This window comes from Antechinus flavipes, chromosome 2 (assembly GCF_016432865.1).
Source record: "Antechinus flavipes isolate AdamAnt ecotype Samford, QLD, Australia chromosome 2, AdamAnt_v2, whole genome shotgun sequence".
NCBI classification, from domain to species: Eukaryota; Metazoa; Chordata; class Mammalia; order Dasyuromorphia; family Dasyuridae; genus Antechinus; species Antechinus flavipes.
Window position 1 is genome coordinate 420918684 of NC_067399.1, and position 17580 is coordinate 420936263.

Below are 17580 nucleotides of genomic sequence, written 5' to 3' on the forward strand. Positions count from 1 at the left end.
ACATGATATGCTTCCTTACTCATTGACTTTATGGTAAATTATTACTGAAAAGAAAAAAAAATATCCCTGGAAGTTATTGTTGTTTGTTCTGGAAGAAGACCAGTAACATGGAGACAATATCTTGATGTGCAAGTTACTTGGATTTAAGTGAGTCATTGGCAAGACATAGGCCAGATATCCTGGTGTTCGTCCCACATGTCTTAGCCTTTTTAAACTAAGATTTTTCCCAGGTCTCATAGTGGATGTTATTAGTTTGTGGCAGTAGATCCTTTCTATACCTATTTTCTGGCTTCTAATAAAAAATTTATTATTCTTTCTTCCAATTTTCCTTCTTTTAAGTACTACACTCTTACAATTTATTAATGACTTTATTATTAACAGTGTTTTATATCACAAATGGAAATAAGTGGCAATTCATCTTATGTCCTTTAAGGCTTTCAGGCTACTCTTTCCATGCTAAAAATAACAAGCAAACAAAAAATAAAGATCATTTTACAGCAATTTGTACAAATTTTTTTTAAAGTGACATACAACTTCATCATTAAAAAAAAATCAGCAAATCTAGGTAATCACCAAGTTTTTAATAACTTACTGCACAGCATAGATTTAAACCATCACTTTGACTATTTCTGGGATGTTAAGATTAGTTTTTTATATAAATAGTTTGACCTTTAATATCCCTCTATATAGAGTCTCTCCAAGAACAGCTTTTTCTTATACAATTATATTCCTTTAGATATTCTTTGATTATCAGTTGTTTAAAAAAAAAAAAACAGCATTCCATTATCCACATATTTCCAAACATGGCTGAAGGGCATAGCAATTAACTGCGCCTCGAAAACAGCTCTGGCTTCAGATTTTGGGCTTATTTGACTTCTGAGTTCGAAGACTGAAAAGAGTCTTTTAACCTGAGCAATTCAGCTGCACACATATGCCCGAAAACATTCCTGTACCATTTAGAAGTCCGTCCTCTGCAAAGCAACAAGAATGAAATTAAGTTACAGGCATTAATGTGGTGAGGGGGAGTCTCTTTAGCTCTGAAGAAAGGGTAAAGAAATAGGAAGAGTGAAGAAGAAACCAAAAAGAAACAGCAGTTATGTGTAAAATGTTGGTAGAACTGTTTTGGTAAATTTAATGATCCTATTCCGATGAGTTGCTAACCTTCATGGTGGAGCCCTCCAAAAAGAGTTAATTAGAAAAATTGATTGAATACTTACTGAAAAGTTGTGAGTTCCAATTTTTTGATCTAAGTAAGAGACTCAATTTTTTTCTTCTTCACTAATGAGCTATTTTGTAATCTATTGAATTTTCTCAGGTACAAAGGATGCTGAGGACCCATAGGACTGAGTACTCAACTAATGGAGAGTAGACAAGTTTGTATCATGTCTCCAGGTAAATGGAAAAGAAGAAGAAAAACTAGTTAAAATCTCCTTAGACTGGCTCTACCATCAACTTCACAGATGAATCTTCTCAAATGTTTTCCCTGCATAGTCTCTTTGTATCAAATTTAAACAATTTTCAGTACTGTTTGCATGCTACTCATTCTCAATTAAATTTTCTTCTTTTTTGGGGGGTGGGAGTGGTCTTTCCACCTTTAGTTTCTTCTGCTTCTAGTCTATCACAAAGATTCGATAATTCCGTTGCCTACTAAATACAGTGCTAACTCCTTAGTTTGACTTTCAAGGCTGCCCACAATCTAGCATTCTTCCTTTATAGTCTTATCTCACACTAACTCCCTTCCATGCTCCAGGAAAACTGGCCCACTTCTGGGACTCAGTCTTGGTTTCTATCATAGCATTTTCTGCACCGACTTTCTTTTCCTATCCAATTTCTGTCTGTTATCTTTATTCAAATACCATATCCTCCATTAAATCTCCATTAAATTCTTTCAGATGATAGACACAGTTCCTTAAGATTTTACAGGCATTAAAAAAATAATAGCTTATTGTGGATTTTATATCCTTTTCCTAGACTGTGAAGGAAAATACTCTAACTTAATCTTTCTCCCTCTCATAGTGCCCTACACATTGTTGGCATTTAGTTGTTGTAAATTTGTTAAAATAAAATAAGTTCTTTTTAGGGACCAGTTACAAAATATTTCTTTCCAAATCGCTGAATGTCAGAAAATGAAAGTGATTTAGTAGTTACTGTTTCCATTTGCTTTACAAATTTAAAAATAAAGTCCAGCAAGTGAGAAGATTCACTTGCTCAAGGCAATTTACCAAGGAGTGAATTGCAGAAGTAGAATGAAACCCCAGATTTCTTTCCCGATTCCTATTCATTTAAGAAAATTTTCCTTTGGATATAAACTGTTACTTAAGGCCAAATACCTTTTTTTTTTTGTTTTTTTTTTGGGGGGGGGGGAGATAGCAATTTTAGGGGAAGAAAATGCTTAATAAAATTTGTTTGATACAATTCCTTACAGTTAGCTCTTTTAGCCACTCAAGAGAAAGCATCTGTGAATGGTAGTGATCTGCAATCATCTGATCTGTAGTACAGCCAGTGAAAATAATGCTGGCTTTGCAATAAGGCCACTTTCTTTTGAATCCAGGGCTCACTGGGGCTTATTTCTTCCTCTATAATATAGAGGGATTTAAATTTATTTGATCACTTAGGTCTCCTTAAGCTCTCTCTGTGATCTATAATCCTCAGACCTTTAAACAACCAACTAATGCTTTATATATAAGAGAAATTGCAACTTTAGTTACAGAGAGATAGGCCCTTCCATAATAGGGCAGGAAAGGAAATACCAACTGGCTAAGTGTTAAAAATTTATGCTTAATATTTTTTTCTGGTCTACTTCAGGTCTCCTTAAATATTTTAGATTGTAATGCAAAAGAACTCTTTAGAAGTTGGAGTGTTTTTTAAAATAATTGTATAATAGACTTCTGTGGTACCTTTTGACCCCTGGCATTTCCCTTAAACAAAAAACTATTCTAGCTATGAAGCTCAACTAATCCTAGAGCCTTCACCCCACTGCTCATATTTGTTTGCCACCACTAGAGGTGAAGTGGATACCTAATTCACAGCAACTCTTTCCTCTTTACCAAGGAGGAACAGAATGTAGGAGCAGCCCACTTAAAGTGATTAATGGAGAAATTTCTCCAAAGCCACGATAGATGGGAAGGAATATATTTAAATAAATGCCATTCACTATTCCCATTAAGGAATTAACTTTATGAGAAGAGGTCCATTCATACCTGGTATCTTTCCTGCAGATATGAGTCACTCGAGATTTTTCAGGTCCCACCATTTCAATCAGATACTGACACAAGATGACCTCTCCCAAGACTCCATGGAGTTCAGCAGCTTCACACCATACAGAGGTTGCAGCTATAACATAGCTATTAATCTGGGGATATGACTTCCAGGTCCTAAAAAACAATGAAGTCCAGTTTGAGCTCCCAGACCTCCTGGGGCATTGAATAACAAAAGCACTATTAATATATCAAAAATGTCAGCTCCATTCATCCAGTCAAGAATTCTGGGGCATCCAGTCAAGAATGAGTTGTGGGAATATATTATAATATCACTCCATCACACCTATATCAAAAGTTAACTTTCTCTTCAAAATCCTTTAATATAAATGAAGAAAGCTTCATTCTACATTCAATTAGTTATATTTTTAGCCTATAATATCTTTCAAGATATGTTTAAATTCTGTAAATTTACTGCCTGTTCAGTAAAATGAGACTTTTGTTCCAAAATAATCTCCTCCTTCAAGAAGGCCTCCTATTTCTAATATTTCAAAATTTTGTGAACAGTTATTTAAGATCCCACGTCCTTCTCTTATCCATCTGATCTCCTCTTCTCAGTTTTACTTGCTGGATCTTCAACCAAGTTATCATCACTATCCATGAGTATTCCACAAGGCTCTGTCCTGGACGCTCTTCTCCTTCAGGACTGTACTGTTTCATATGGTGCTATCATCAGCTCCCCAATATCTGTGCTAACCTCCACTCTTTTATCTTTAACTACCTAATGAATACCTCCAACTCAACATATCCAAAAATGAACTCCTCTTTTTCCCAAAACATTTTGTCCTTCCAAATTTCCCCACCTAACAACTGCTGTACTCCCTTCCTCTCACCTCCCACACCTAATCTATTGTGGAATCCTGCTGGTTATTCCTTAGAAAGATTTTTTTTTTCCCTGAGGCAATTGGGGTTAAGTGACTTGCCCAGGATCACACAGCTGGGAAGTGTTAAGTGTCTGAGGCTAGATTTCAACCCAGGCCCTCTTGATTTCAGGGCTGGTGCTCTATCCACTGTGCCAACTAGCTACCCTTTGAGATCTCTTTTTTACATCCCTTTCTCTGCTCTGAAGTCACCAACTGGTACAAGTCCTCACGCCTGAGACCCCTGCTGTAGCCTACTGCTTCCCATTTTTGTTCCCTGCTGCATGACCTCTCTGCCTCAAGTCTTTCTCCAATCCCAGCTCCTCATCCACTGAGCTTAAACATGATCTTGCTAAAGCAGAGTTATCCCTTATCTCAACAAACTCCGGTGGCTCTTTCACTTCCAGGATCAAATGTGCAGTCCTCCCTTGGGCAATCAGAGTCCTCCTGGACTGCTCCTCCCATGAGATGCTTTATCTCTCCTGGCTGTCCCTTACTTCATTTCTGCCTCTTAGCTTCCTTAGATAAAATCTCATTTTCCATAGGAAGCCTTTGTGGTCCCTCCTAATTTTCACATCTTCCCTTTTTTGGCTTTTTTTCTAAATTTCTATATAGTTTGTGTACATAGTTTTTTTGCATCTCTCCCCATGGGTGAGCTTAGACATTATTCTTTTGTTGTCTCCCCAGCACTTCGCAGGGCCTGTATCAGGCAGAATTAATGCCTGATCCCCATGCTCTCCCAGGCATTTAATACTTAGTGACTGAAGGATGAGCTTCATCCACACTACAAGCAGCACTGGCTGCTGGATCTCACCGCAGCACCACGTAGTCCTGGGGAGGGAGCGGCGTCATGCTTTTCACTGTGTAGTGGTAAATATCAGCCTCTTCATTCAGTACTTCTAGGACAACAGCCTGCTGCAGAGTGTGGTCCCAGGATGGCTGCGCTTTAAGCACCCGAAGGAGGATAGCCTGAGGGGCAGCATGAATGTCAATGGAGGCTTTCCACAGAAGTAAGTGAGAGTTCTCTTCCACCTGTAGGCGGGCCAGGGGGAGGAAACAGAGATAAGGAGATTTTGAAAGTTCATTTCAAACTTCAAACTGACTTCTCCCTTTAAGCCCATCTAATCTGTTTATATGCAGAAATTAAAATCTCAAATTTGTATGATACTCTCTAGTTTACAATTGTACTTTTCGATTCTTACAACAATCCTGTAAAGAAGGTAGTACTTCATTTTACAGATTTAAATTTACAATATTTCTTAGAGCACTTTCTCCATGGGGATCCTAGGACATAAATTTCTTGGAAACACCAGATTATAGCTGTCTACAGGTCACATGGGGAGGAGTGTCCTGGAGATTTGCTCCCACTGCAATATTTCTTCCATTTTCCCCCTCTTCCCCACCTCTATTTACAGAAGAGAGGGAAATGTAAGATCAAAGAAATGATAAGAGCAAAAAAATCTTCAGTGTATCCTCAGATATTTCTGAAGACCCTTTCAGCAGCTTAGGACAACATTTAGACAGGAGCAAAGCTTACCTTTTTATTGGCCACTTCCACATTATCCAAGCAAAAGCGGCTTGCCCAGGTTCGGAACTTGTCCTTGGAATCTCGAAGCAGGTCCTGAATGGACTTCTCCAAAGATCTCAATGTTATTGAGTGACTGACTAGGCTTTTTTCAGAGAATGGGGGTTTCTGGCATCTATTGGATTCCAAATAACTTGTAGGCAGCTACATGGGGTAAAATCAAGGAAAACCAAGGTCACCCTCATGTTATTCTACCATCTATTCCCTCATTTGTTTTATTTAGTTTCAATAGTACTTGTCTATTTAAATTAGATTTATTTAGTTTAGATACCCAACTAAAAAAATGTTACATATATATATATATATATATATGGCTCCATATATATAACAGGCTTTGTAATTTATAAAATACTTTCACATCAATTGTCATCTGGTCTTCACAACAATCCTATGAATTGGCAAGGTGAGACTTATTATTGCCTTTTATCAATGAGAAAACTAGTGTTCTGGGGCACTAGAAGATGAAGAAACTGGCTTGAGATCTCAGAGCTGGTTGGCAGAACTAGGGCAAGAATGCATAGCTACCTCCCGGTATGGTCTTCTTTCCCATCCTGAAGCAGCTGATCTAGAGTAGAGTGGAAGATGTGATACCCAAGGATAAGGATTATGTTTTTTACTAGATCCATTCCATCTCTGTGCCATTCCCCAACTCTGAGGTTTCCTCCTCACTTATTCAAACCTCAATTTAAGTTCTACTTCCACAAAGCCCTTCATTCTTACTCATTCAATGAATGTTTATGAAGTTCTTTTTCTTTATGATATAAAAGAGTAAAACAAAGTCCTTTGCCCAAGGGAACTTACAGACTACTAGAGAAGATGACAAGAGCTGAAAGACAACTAACACCATAGGCTATGCAGCTAGAGTCACCTCTGATCTAAACATTTCTATGTTCCTCACAGCCCTTATTCTATCACTCTATTTTAGAACACTTCATAAATGCCTATTGAATGAACAAATCTTTATTAAATAGACTCTATTGAATATCTATATAGTGCTAAACAAAATCCCATTGAGAAGGAATACCATAGATTTCCTCATAGCTAAAAGAATAAGGCAGGTACTGACTTAGACCAAGAAAGGGATATCATGTCACCAGATTAAAAAGCCTCAGCCCATTACAGAACAGCTTTACAATTAAAGTACAATTAAGGATGTGATGCCTTGGGATGAGGGTGAGGAGAAAGATTTTTATCCATCCATCCCAGATGATGGGTATACATTAATTTAATGTTGTCTCTGGAACTGAAGCAGGGCAGATATTATTAATCCAAATTAAAAGATGATAAAACAGAGAAGAGTGAAACTGAGCCTAGGACTTAAGTTCTCCTGAATTCCAATCTCAATACCCTGACATCAGAGGTATCTGACATGGGGCCTGCATAATTGGGAAATATTTAATCAAATAAAAGTATAATAAATGTAGTTAATATGTGATCCACAAGGATCCTTGTATATGGATTCATGGCTCCTGTCTCAATTTTAGTTTTACCCCTTACCCCCCCCCCCCCCGCCCCAGCCCCTGCTCTACATTATACCTCTTAAGCACATGCTCACACAAGGAACCATGTGAAGCTGAAAACTGGATATATATAAACCTCCCAAAATCATTCTCTCAAATCATTCCCCCCTGCCTTCTCTCCTCTCAACTCCTGAAATAGATCAGCTCTTCTTAAGCTATAGAACTGGTAACCTGTCCCAAAGGTCTTGAGTCTAGGCCCAGTGTTCAGCATACTACTGCTTGTAGCTCTGCACTTAATCAAGACTTTCTGAAGGTGAACACCCTGTCCCAGGTAAGCAGCAATTGAAAAAGAATAGGTTTTGTGTTCTTTAAGGTAGTTCCCATGAGAGCCTGTAGCCATACCTGAAAGAGCTGGTGGCATTCTGCTATCATGTGTGCCAGGCCCTGGGTGGCAGCCAGGTTCTCGCTCAGGTCTCTCTGATCAGGTTTGCCCACATGGTATTTCCTCTGACTGGACCTGAGAGAAAACAGTCAGGTGGGCAGGCCATTAGAAAACTCCGAAACCTGTAGGTAATCCCAAGACACCATACTGCACCCTCACCCCAACCCTTGTCTGGCCTTATAACTACGCTAGGCAGAGGGAAACAAGGTAGAATAGGAAGCAATAGTTTAAAACCCCATGATTTTCCCTTGCAGGGCAATTCCCCAAACCTTTACTTTTACATGAAACTCAAAGCAAGTACTTTTACATGAAACTCAAAGCAAGAGGAGGAAAGTTCTCTAAGTTACAGGGAAGTCAAAGAACAGAGAAGAGAGCCCATGGAATCATAGATTTTGAACTTGAAGGGAACTTGGTGGTCATCTGATCTTTCAACCCCATTTTTTTTAACAGATGAAATTTTAGACCCCAAACTTAACAGTGACTTACTAATAGTAAGAAAAATAAGTGACAGAGATAAGATTCCAACCTGGATCTTCTGACTACAAATCCAGCACGCTTTCCCTGTATCTCACTGTCTGTCAGAAGACCATAAAATCTTATCATTTTAGAGCTGGAAGGAGCCTCACATTGCACATGAAGGCAACAGATCTTGGCAGGAACCTGTATCACAATCTCCATCAAAGTCAAGGAAGAACGTGGGAAAAAACCAACCATTTGATATTTTACAAGCCTGCCTCTGCTCCTTTTTTCCCACATAAATGCAGTCCCTTAATTCCTCTTTCCAAAGAACAAGGCTTGTTCTGCCATCTCCTTGAGCAGGCTCAGTGGAAGCAAAGGAGAATGTGTGTGAGGGTAAAGTGGAGACTGGTATTCATTCTTAAGCAGGTTCTACACTTTCCTTTCTCTGGTGACATCACCAAAATTCCCTTTCAATATCATTATCTGGGAGCATTCTTCTGCCTCCTTTACAGATAAGGACTCTACACTAGAGCCCCAGTCTGGGCTCTTTGAAGTTTGAGTTCCAAAGTCAAACATTAATAACTACTTATCTGAATGTAAGGTTCAAAGCCTTTTTCTTTTATAATAAGATAAAGAAAACACTCAGTCTTTGAAGCCATTTCCTGTTGCATGTGGATAAAAACAATCTAAGTCCCAATTCCTACACACTCTTTCTTCCCCACTGGCTTACTATTTATTTCTTCAGTCCTAGCCTCAGTTCCACACCAGGAAGATTTGCAGGCTTTCTGCCCCTTTCTTAGTAAAGAAAACTTTACTTTTACATCCTTAGTTTGCCAGTGTCCAACTCTCTCCCTCCAGGAAAGTTGAAAGGAGAAGGCTCTATTGGGATGGGGCAGAAGATGAGATGAAAAAAATGCAAACTAGCCTGCTCTTTTCCCTAGCACTATTTCTTTGCCACAACACGAGAGATCTTATTCAGGTCCTTTAAAGCTCTTTCTGGTCCTTCCAAATCTTACTTAGACTCACTTCTCTGGGGCCTCCAGTCCTTTTGAGCCTCTCTCCATAATACCTGTGATGGTCTCTCCATCAAGCTCAAGTTTGTGGATCACAGTTAGAAATGACCTCAGAAGCCATCTGGGTCATACCCTTTATTTTGCAAAGATATTGAGGCTCAGAAAGTATGAGGGAATCACTTAAGCTCATACAGGTAATACAGACTCCTTTGTAGCCATCTAAATCCAACAACCTTCAAGGCTAGCCTATTTCCCTTATGGAACCTGTCTCTTCTTTCCTGCCATGATGGCAACTTTCATAAATTCTTACAGCACTTATTGTTTAAATACCAACTGACCCTTAATATCACAAAATGCATTATTTTGTTGTTTTCTCTGAATCCCATATCACTATAAACTCCTTATAAGAAGATAGAGTGATTTTATCTTCTGCTTCTCTTTTATCCCTGACTCTTAATCCATCAATGTTATGCCTAATATTTTACTATAATACTCTAAAAGACATGTGCTATGGATGTTCTCCTTCATCAGTCAAGATGACAACCCCTCTTGTCTTCCATAGTTATCAGTTTTTTGAGTTGCTGTGATATAAAAAAAAATAATCTTTTAGTGATGTTGCCAAGCCCCTGGTTGTAATATTTTCCAAGTTTCACTGAAGTGATCCTCCAAGAACAGGTCAACAGCCTATCACTGGCTTATGGTTGAAGTCCTTCCAGTTTGATAGAATCTGTCAGAACTTGCCCTCAACTTGCATAGCCCTCAAGAACCCAGAATCATCTCCACGCCACAATTAAACAGAAGAAAACTGTCGGGTTTTAGTCAGCTCTTATGCCAGTTTGCTACACGATCAAGAATAATTTGCTTCATCTTTTTGCTTCAGTTTCATAACTACCCTATATTTTTCCATGATGATTATAAAGCTCAAATTCAGGAAGTTATGCTCTCACATGAATCCTAAGTGCTTTGAAATGTATAAGATACCATATAATATAAGAGATTGCTCTGAGTATTATTATAAAGAATAGCACAGACTAGTCCCTGCCCTAGGAGAGCTGAACGCTTCAGACAGAAAGCCTTACCCAATTAGATATTAAAAAAATGATTACAGAGGAAGATCAAATGGACAGATAATATCAAAAACATCATCCCATCAGGGAAGCTATTTTGTGTTTTAACAAATCTATTTTCTCAGAATCTTTCTTTTGGTCCTCTGCTGGAGTCTTCTCTAGACCCATGCCCCCCACAGTAACACTAACTACAAAAGGATCACCTACTCTATAGTTTTTTTCAAAAGCAGACAGGCAACCTTCTGTGTAGAGTGGCTACACAAGAGAGGATAGACAAGAAATTCTCTGGACAACCTGTCCAGATCTAGTTGCCCCAGAGGCTTTAAATTCTAGGGTTAGAAGGATCATCTGAGCCATCCATCTCATTTTGATCCCCAAAGAAGGTGATTTATCCAAAGTCACTTAATGGAGAAGTGTTCATGGTCTAGATACATCTAGAAGTCAGGTCTCTGACTCCCATTACAGAATTTTTTTTCCACTATCATAATCCCTTTTTACTCTCATTTACCCTCCTTCTCTTCTCCTTTCAGATATAAAGCTATACCATCAAGGTAGCAATTTACATTTTCCTTTTGAGAAATAGTTTCTATAAGTCTGGGTAGAAAGGATAACTTGTAAACATTTTTTTTCCAAATTTTCATTACCAGTTTTGCAGAGGAAAAATAGCTTTATGAAATAATTTACAAAGCCTGTCCCCATATTTACCAGTCCCAATCCTCTAGCTATAGAGAACCACCAAATTTTAACATTATTTATTGTATAAATTAACAATATTTAACATAATAAATATTAACATTAAATTTAACAAATTTAACATTAACATTAACAAATTAGGGCCTGAGAGGTTTGGTAAAGCCCATACCTGAACAATTAATTTACTCTACAAAACTGCTGATAATTCTATCCCAAATCTCTTAGCATAGGGAAATTACCTGCCAAGGCAGCCCCTTCCAACTTGGGGAAACTAATTGCTAGGAAGTTATTCCTAACATTGAACTTACACATATCTTTTTAACTACTACTACTTATTCTTTCTAGTCCTGCTGTGCAGAGTTAAGCAGGGCCTTTCAAATACTCAAGACAGCTGTTAACTTGCCCTTAAGCCTATTGGTTCATCTTCTGAAGGATACACACCTTTGTTTTCTTTAAACTATTAACAATCGGCATAGTATTCATACTCTTCGCATTTCTGGTTAAACTGGATAAACTCCAACGTATCAACATTTTTATTAAAATGTCCTGCCTGAAACTAAAGACAGTAATCATAATGCTATCATGACTTGTAGTATAGATGAATTACTATGACCCTTCTTCTAGACACATCTGAGCCTAAGAACACACAAAGCCTTTAGGCTATCACATTACACTGTTAACTCATTTGGAGCTTACAATCTGCTAAAAATTAGCCAGATCTTTCTATTGGGAAGTGTTACTTCCTAGGAAGTGCATTTCCTAACTTGTGCTTTATATAATTGATTACTAATTTGGTGAACCCAAGTGTGGAGCTTTATATTGATGCCTACTGAATCTCATCTTCTTAGACTTTATTCTTTTAGCTTGTTGGAATTCCTTTGGATCCCTCCTAAAAGAACTCCATTTTTGCCCTTTCCTGGTCTATTGCCAGACCCAGGAACTAAAATAAGGTGATTAACTGAGCCCCTGGTGGAGAGATATTCCTAGCTTTCCTAACAAATACCAAACTACTATCAATCCAGTAAAAGAAAGGCAGATTTCAGCCAACTGAATTCAGACCCACAATCATCAGATTACTTTTGGGGCCCAATGTCTGATTGGGAAACCCTTGGTTCATCAACAGAGAATTGCCTAGCCTACAATTCTCTCATTTGTGCCAACAGAAGGAAGTGGGGTATAGGAATTTGCCAGTTAAGAAGAATACCTGGAAGATGTGGGATTATCTGACCGAAAGGAAGTGACAGAAGTGAGATGGAAAAGAGATGGGGCGAGGCAGACGGCAACGTTGGTGGGAGTCATCTGGTTCTCCTCCACAAATCTTACAACATCTCGGAGGAAGAAGAGAAGGATAATCAAGGCTTCTCGATTTTCATCTGGAAGTAGGAGAATGGCAGCTTGTACAGCATTAAACTGTTCTTCCTTAGGCAGATCTGGAAGGGAAAGAGAGAATAGACTCTATTGAGGGGACAAAGGGGACCATGGGAAAAATCGATGGCTAGAAGGTATGCCTACTTGGAGTAAAATATTGTTTACACAATTTGATGTCTTCATAGAACTTCAGAGATTTTTAGGAATATCACTTTGTGGACTTTGAAATAGAGTAGGAAGAGATTTGAGGCACAGAGACCATCCAGAAAGTTAATACATTAGTCCACACATAAGAGGGCCTGGACTAGAATGGGAATTATTTATGTAGGGAGTGATTACTGTCTTAAGTTTCTTATCCAAGAAATGTAAAGACAGAAACAAGAATTTACACCATATTCTATGTGTAAGGTGAATTTGAAGGAGAGACTGAGCATGGCTGTGCCCTCAACAATAATAAAGAAATTGGGAAGAGGGAAGGGTTTGGAGGGGGGAAATTGAGTCCTATTTTGGACATGCTAAGTTTTAGGACATCTCATTCAAGATGCCCAACAGGCACTTTGTGATGTGAGATTGGAGCCTAGGAGAAAGGTTAGGGCTAAACACTACATAGGCTAAATCATCTACATAAAGATCATAACTGAACCTATGGGAGCAGATATTACTAAGGAGACAGGATAGAAGGAAAAGAGAAGAGGTTCAGGCCAGACCCAGCCAGCCATGGTTAGTAGACTGAGTCACCTGGAGGATGATCCAGAAAAGGAGACTGGGGAGAAAGAGCCAGATGGGAGAACAACCAGAAAAGATAATGTCAGGCTGGAAGACATGGCTTTTAATAGTATCAAAGGATACTGTTCAAAAAGCATGTAGATTGAGAAAAGGCCATTGCATTTTGGTGATTAGGAAACTATTTTAACTCAGGAGAGAGCGGTTGAGTGATGAGGTCAGAAGCCAGACTTCGGGGTGTTTAGAAGAGAAAGGAAGTGGAGATATTAAATATGGTTGGTTTTTTAAGGAATTTAGCAATGCAGGCAAGGAGGTGTACTGGATTATAGGCAGCAAGGATGGTTGGACCAAATGAGGGTTTTTTTTTTAAAGAACTGAGGAGGCATAATATCTTTGTGTGAGGGGAACAAAGAGAAGTTTGAGGAAGGAGGAAAGGTTTTTTAAAGTTGCTGTCGTAAACAGTAAACCGAGTCAAAAGGGTTACTTTGCCACAGTGAAGTGGCATTGTGGTTTGGGGGGGAGTTTGCCTTTCCCTACAAGACAGAAGGGAAAGAAAGGAGAAAGAAAACAGAAAACAAGGAAAAAAGGTAGACTAAGAATAAAGAATTGTGGAGGTTTTCCCCCAAATACTTAAACTATGCATTTAATTATCATCTTAATAGATAGACATAAATTACACAGATTAGAAGCACATAAAGCATTTGGTAGGATCATCCCTGTGGGGTTCCTGAGGTAGATCGGATTAGGTCATGGGATTTGAAAACAACTAAAGAATTAGGAGATTAGAGTCTTCAAGGGGACATCAGCATGAAAGTTGAAATTCCCAGGAAGTTCCATAGGAAAGAAAAAGAGTATTTATTGAACTCCTTGAGAAAAGGAGGATGACCTTGGGGGGTGGTAAAGGAGAACACCATGATCTAGATTGAATTCTAAATTTTGATCGAATGCACTTCAGAGAAGGAAAGATTCCTGAGGGACAGTGAAAGGGAGAATCTGAAAGAGCAGTAAGAAGCAGAGAATTCTGACTTTCCTGGGTCAGCCTCTCCATTTTCTCTTTAATCTGCTATTTCTTTCCTACCTACTGGTTTTTTCCACGCTATTTACAAATATGATTATGTCTCCTCAATTGTTTAAAAAAAAAAAAAAAGCAAGCTTTGCTTGATCCTATTATCCCCCCCTTAACCATCTATCTATACATATTTATATATACATATATATCTGATATTTCTCAGTAATCCTTGAGAAAGCTATCTATTCTAATTGCCTACATTTCTTCTTCTCTCTCCAGTTTCTGATTTCATCATTCATCTACTGAAACTACTCTGACCCATATTGCTAATGTTCTCTTAATTGCCAAATATAATAGCCTTTTTTCAATTATCCCTGACTCCTCTGCAGCCTTTGACATAGTTAATGATCTTCTTCTCATGAATACTCTCCCCACCCTAAGTTTTCATGAAACTCCTCTCTCCAGGTTTGCTTTTTACTCAAGTGAATGCTGTTTCTCATCTATCATTTCTCAGTCTAGGTCTGCCCACTAAGCCTGGATGTCCCCTAAAATTCTGTCCTATGACTTCTTTTCTTCTCTTTCAATAATACCTTATTGGGGATCTCATTAGTTCTCATTGGTTTGATTATTTTTATGCAGATGATACTCTGATCTATATATCTAACTCAAACATCTCTGGAGTTCAAATCAATTAATCCCTCAAGACCTCACAATCCACTGTCATAAAAAATATTTTTGGGGATAGTTCAGAAGCAGAAACAACAAGCAGGGAAATGTTAGTACTAGCACATTCAATTGAATGCTTATTAAAAGAAAGAAGCTGTTGTAGTGGATTATAGCTTCATATATAACTCCCATATTTCTTGCCTTCTTTGTGTATGGAAGTTTTCTAGTTCTTAACACTTTCTAAAAAAAAAAAAATGAGTTAATTCAAATAGATGGCCTCTAATTCTAAATCTATGGTTCTACAATAAAAGAAAACCCTAAATGTAGTGGTAGAGAGAATCAAGATATAGGAAGTTATTTTTCTTCATCCCAGGTTTTATCACCAGAGAGAGATAGCCTGATGCAACAAGGAATCCTAAAGATTCTTTGCCCATGAAAAGACTGAGGTGGAGCCTACAGGCAAAAATGTCGCACTACCTATAAAACAGGATTGCTAAGTCAGATGGTTTGGTTTAACTGTTTTTGTCTTTTAACAATTTTCCTCTGTATTTTCTTCATATAAATCAGACCATTTTCTACGCCACAATTTTCACGTGAATATTTTCATAATATAAATTGATTTACTGTCTTCTTACAGGGGTACTTAGAATACTTCTTGCTCCCCATTGCCACTTCCAAACTCTCCTTCTATTACCATCATTTAGTAACTAGATACATTCAAATACAAAATATTTACAAATACAAAATCCCCAAAATTCCGTTTACAGTCTGTTGTGGATCTACCCTTCTCTATGCCTTGTGGTCCCCTCCCAATCCTGTTATTCATCCTCACCATGAAACTCTTGTCTTTAGACTCCTCACTTCTTTTCCAGGCTATCACCCCTACCCTGGCTATATTCTTTACCCCTCCCTATCTTGACTCCTTAATGAACGAGTTCAACTCTAAATTGCTCTCTCATCTCAAATTCTATATTTTGTTTTTGTTCCTATGTTTTATCGCCTTGTTTATTTTGCCTTGCTGAGTTTCAGCTCTGAATCACTCCTGCCACCGTCTACCTTTGCTCCTGTTCACATGCTATTGAATGAAGCTGGAGAAAATTCATGGCATTTGTGTTGATTGCGTCTATTACAAATTTGTTATATAATTTCAACTAGACCCTTATTGTGGCAAATTTCACTCTTCTACCACTCACTAAAGCAATTTCTCCAGACCTTTTCATCCATTTTCAAACTTTCCATTGGTTCCCCATCTGTCCTCTCCCATGAAGAGTTGTCCTTGCCAAAACATATACATGTACAAGTGACCCCATATTCTCCAGCAGACTGAATCTTCTATTGCCCCAACTCTCATTTATCTTCAGTATCTTCCCCTCTACTGGCTTTTTCTCAACAATCTACAGACACATCTGCTTACCTCTTAAATTAAAAAAGTCCTTACCTGATCCATCCATCCATCACTATTAGCTATCTCCCAAATCTCTCCTCTTGCTTGTGGCTAAACCTCTTGAGAAGGCCCTCTAATAAATCTGGGCTTCCTCTGCCATTTCTCTCAACTTTACAATCTGACTTCTGACCTCGCCAGTCAACTGAAGCGGATTTCTCCAAAGCTACTAATACTCTTTGAGTTGCCAGATCTAATGGCCTTATTTTTTTAGTCTTCTCCCTCTTCTTGATATTCTTTTCTCTCTAAGTTTCTCTGGTACTTCTTTATCTTGTCCTCCTCCTCAGTCTTCAGTCTCCTTTGCTAGATCTTCATCCGGGGCATGTCCAATCCCTTTGGATTTCCCCAGAGGGCTCTGTTTTGGGCTCTTCTCCTCTGCTGATGTTTTGCAGTTCACAGGACTTAGGTGACTCTGGAACAGAGGTCCTCAAACTATGACCTGTGGGCCAGATGTGGCAGCTGAGGATGTTTATCCCGCTCACCCAGGGCTATGAAGTTTCTTTATTTAAAGGCCCACAAAACAAAGTTTTTGTTTTTACTATAGTCTGGCCCTCCAACAGTCTGAGGGACAGTGAACTGGCCCCCTATTTAAAAAATTTGAGGACCCTTGCTCTGGAGAATAGAGTGCAGCCCTGCCTCACTTAAATCCAAGTCACCTGCAGTCAAGACGTCACCCTCCTGATGACATGGTCCTCGTCAAGAGCAAAGAAGGAACAGCAACAATTTTTTCTGCTATACTATTTAAACTAATGATCTCTAACTCCCATGCATTCAATTATCATCTCTATGCTTATGACTTTCAGATCAATTTATGCAGCTATAATCTCTCTGCTAACTGACAGACTCGGGTCTCCAATTGCCTGTTGGACATCTCAAACTCACCAATGTCCAAAATGGAACTCATCTTTCCTTCAAAATTCTCACCCCTTCTTAAGTACTCTATTTCTATTGAGATGCCCCCATCCTTCAAGTCACTCAGATTCACAATTGTAATATTCTTTCTGACCTTTTTATCCAATCTGTTGCCAATTCCTATTCATTTTACTTTGGATACTTTACTTGCATATGGCCTATTCTCTCCTCTGATACTGAGACCACCCCAGGGCAGGCCCTCTATCACCTCATACTTAAGACTGTTGCAATAGTTGTTTGTTTCCTCAAGTTTTTACCAAGCACAGTTTGTCATTCGCTTGGGTCTCATTGTAATCTTTCTAAAGTGCAAGTGTGACAATATTACCTTACTATTTTTGATTGATTACCTCAATCAAATACAAAATGATCTTTTTGGCATACGTAGCCCTCCATAATCTGGCCCTCTGCTACCTTTTTGGCTTTTTATATATTATTTCCCAATGTATTGCACTGTATGAGAAAAATTTATTCTGTAGAGATCTAATGTAAAATATTTGGACTTTTTTTGTCATCTACTGTTTGCATACCATCTTCCTATCCAGAATTTATTTGCAGAGGGCTGAAAATTTTTTATTGTAGAACTATGTGATGATAATGCCCCTTTTGTATGTAAATAATTTGTTTG

General features: G+C 38.4%; 1 protein-coding gene across 3 annotated transcripts in view; it reads right to left on the minus strand.

Annotated features, from left to right (window-relative positions):
• Positions 1–349: 349 nt before the first annotated feature.
• LOC127550176 (rho GTPase-activating protein 7-like) overlaps positions 350–17580 on the minus strand; it is a 36070-nt gene continuing 18839 nt past the window's right edge. For all 3 annotated transcript variants that reach the window (XM_051978874.1, XM_051978873.1, XM_051978875.1), the window contains 6 exons: positions 12041–12266; positions 7565–7679; positions 5655–5846; positions 4932–5149; positions 3201–3374; positions 350–971 (listed from right to left, as the gene is read on the minus strand). In XM_051978874.1, the coding sequence (XP_051834834.1) occupies positions 866–971; positions 3201–3374; positions 4932–5149; positions 5655–5846; positions 7565–7679; positions 12041–12266 (1031 nt within the window). In that variant the 3' untranslated portion in view covers positions 350–865. The remainder of the gene's footprint in view (positions 972–3200; positions 3375–4931; positions 5150–5654; positions 5847–7564; positions 7680–12040; positions 12267–17580) is intronic.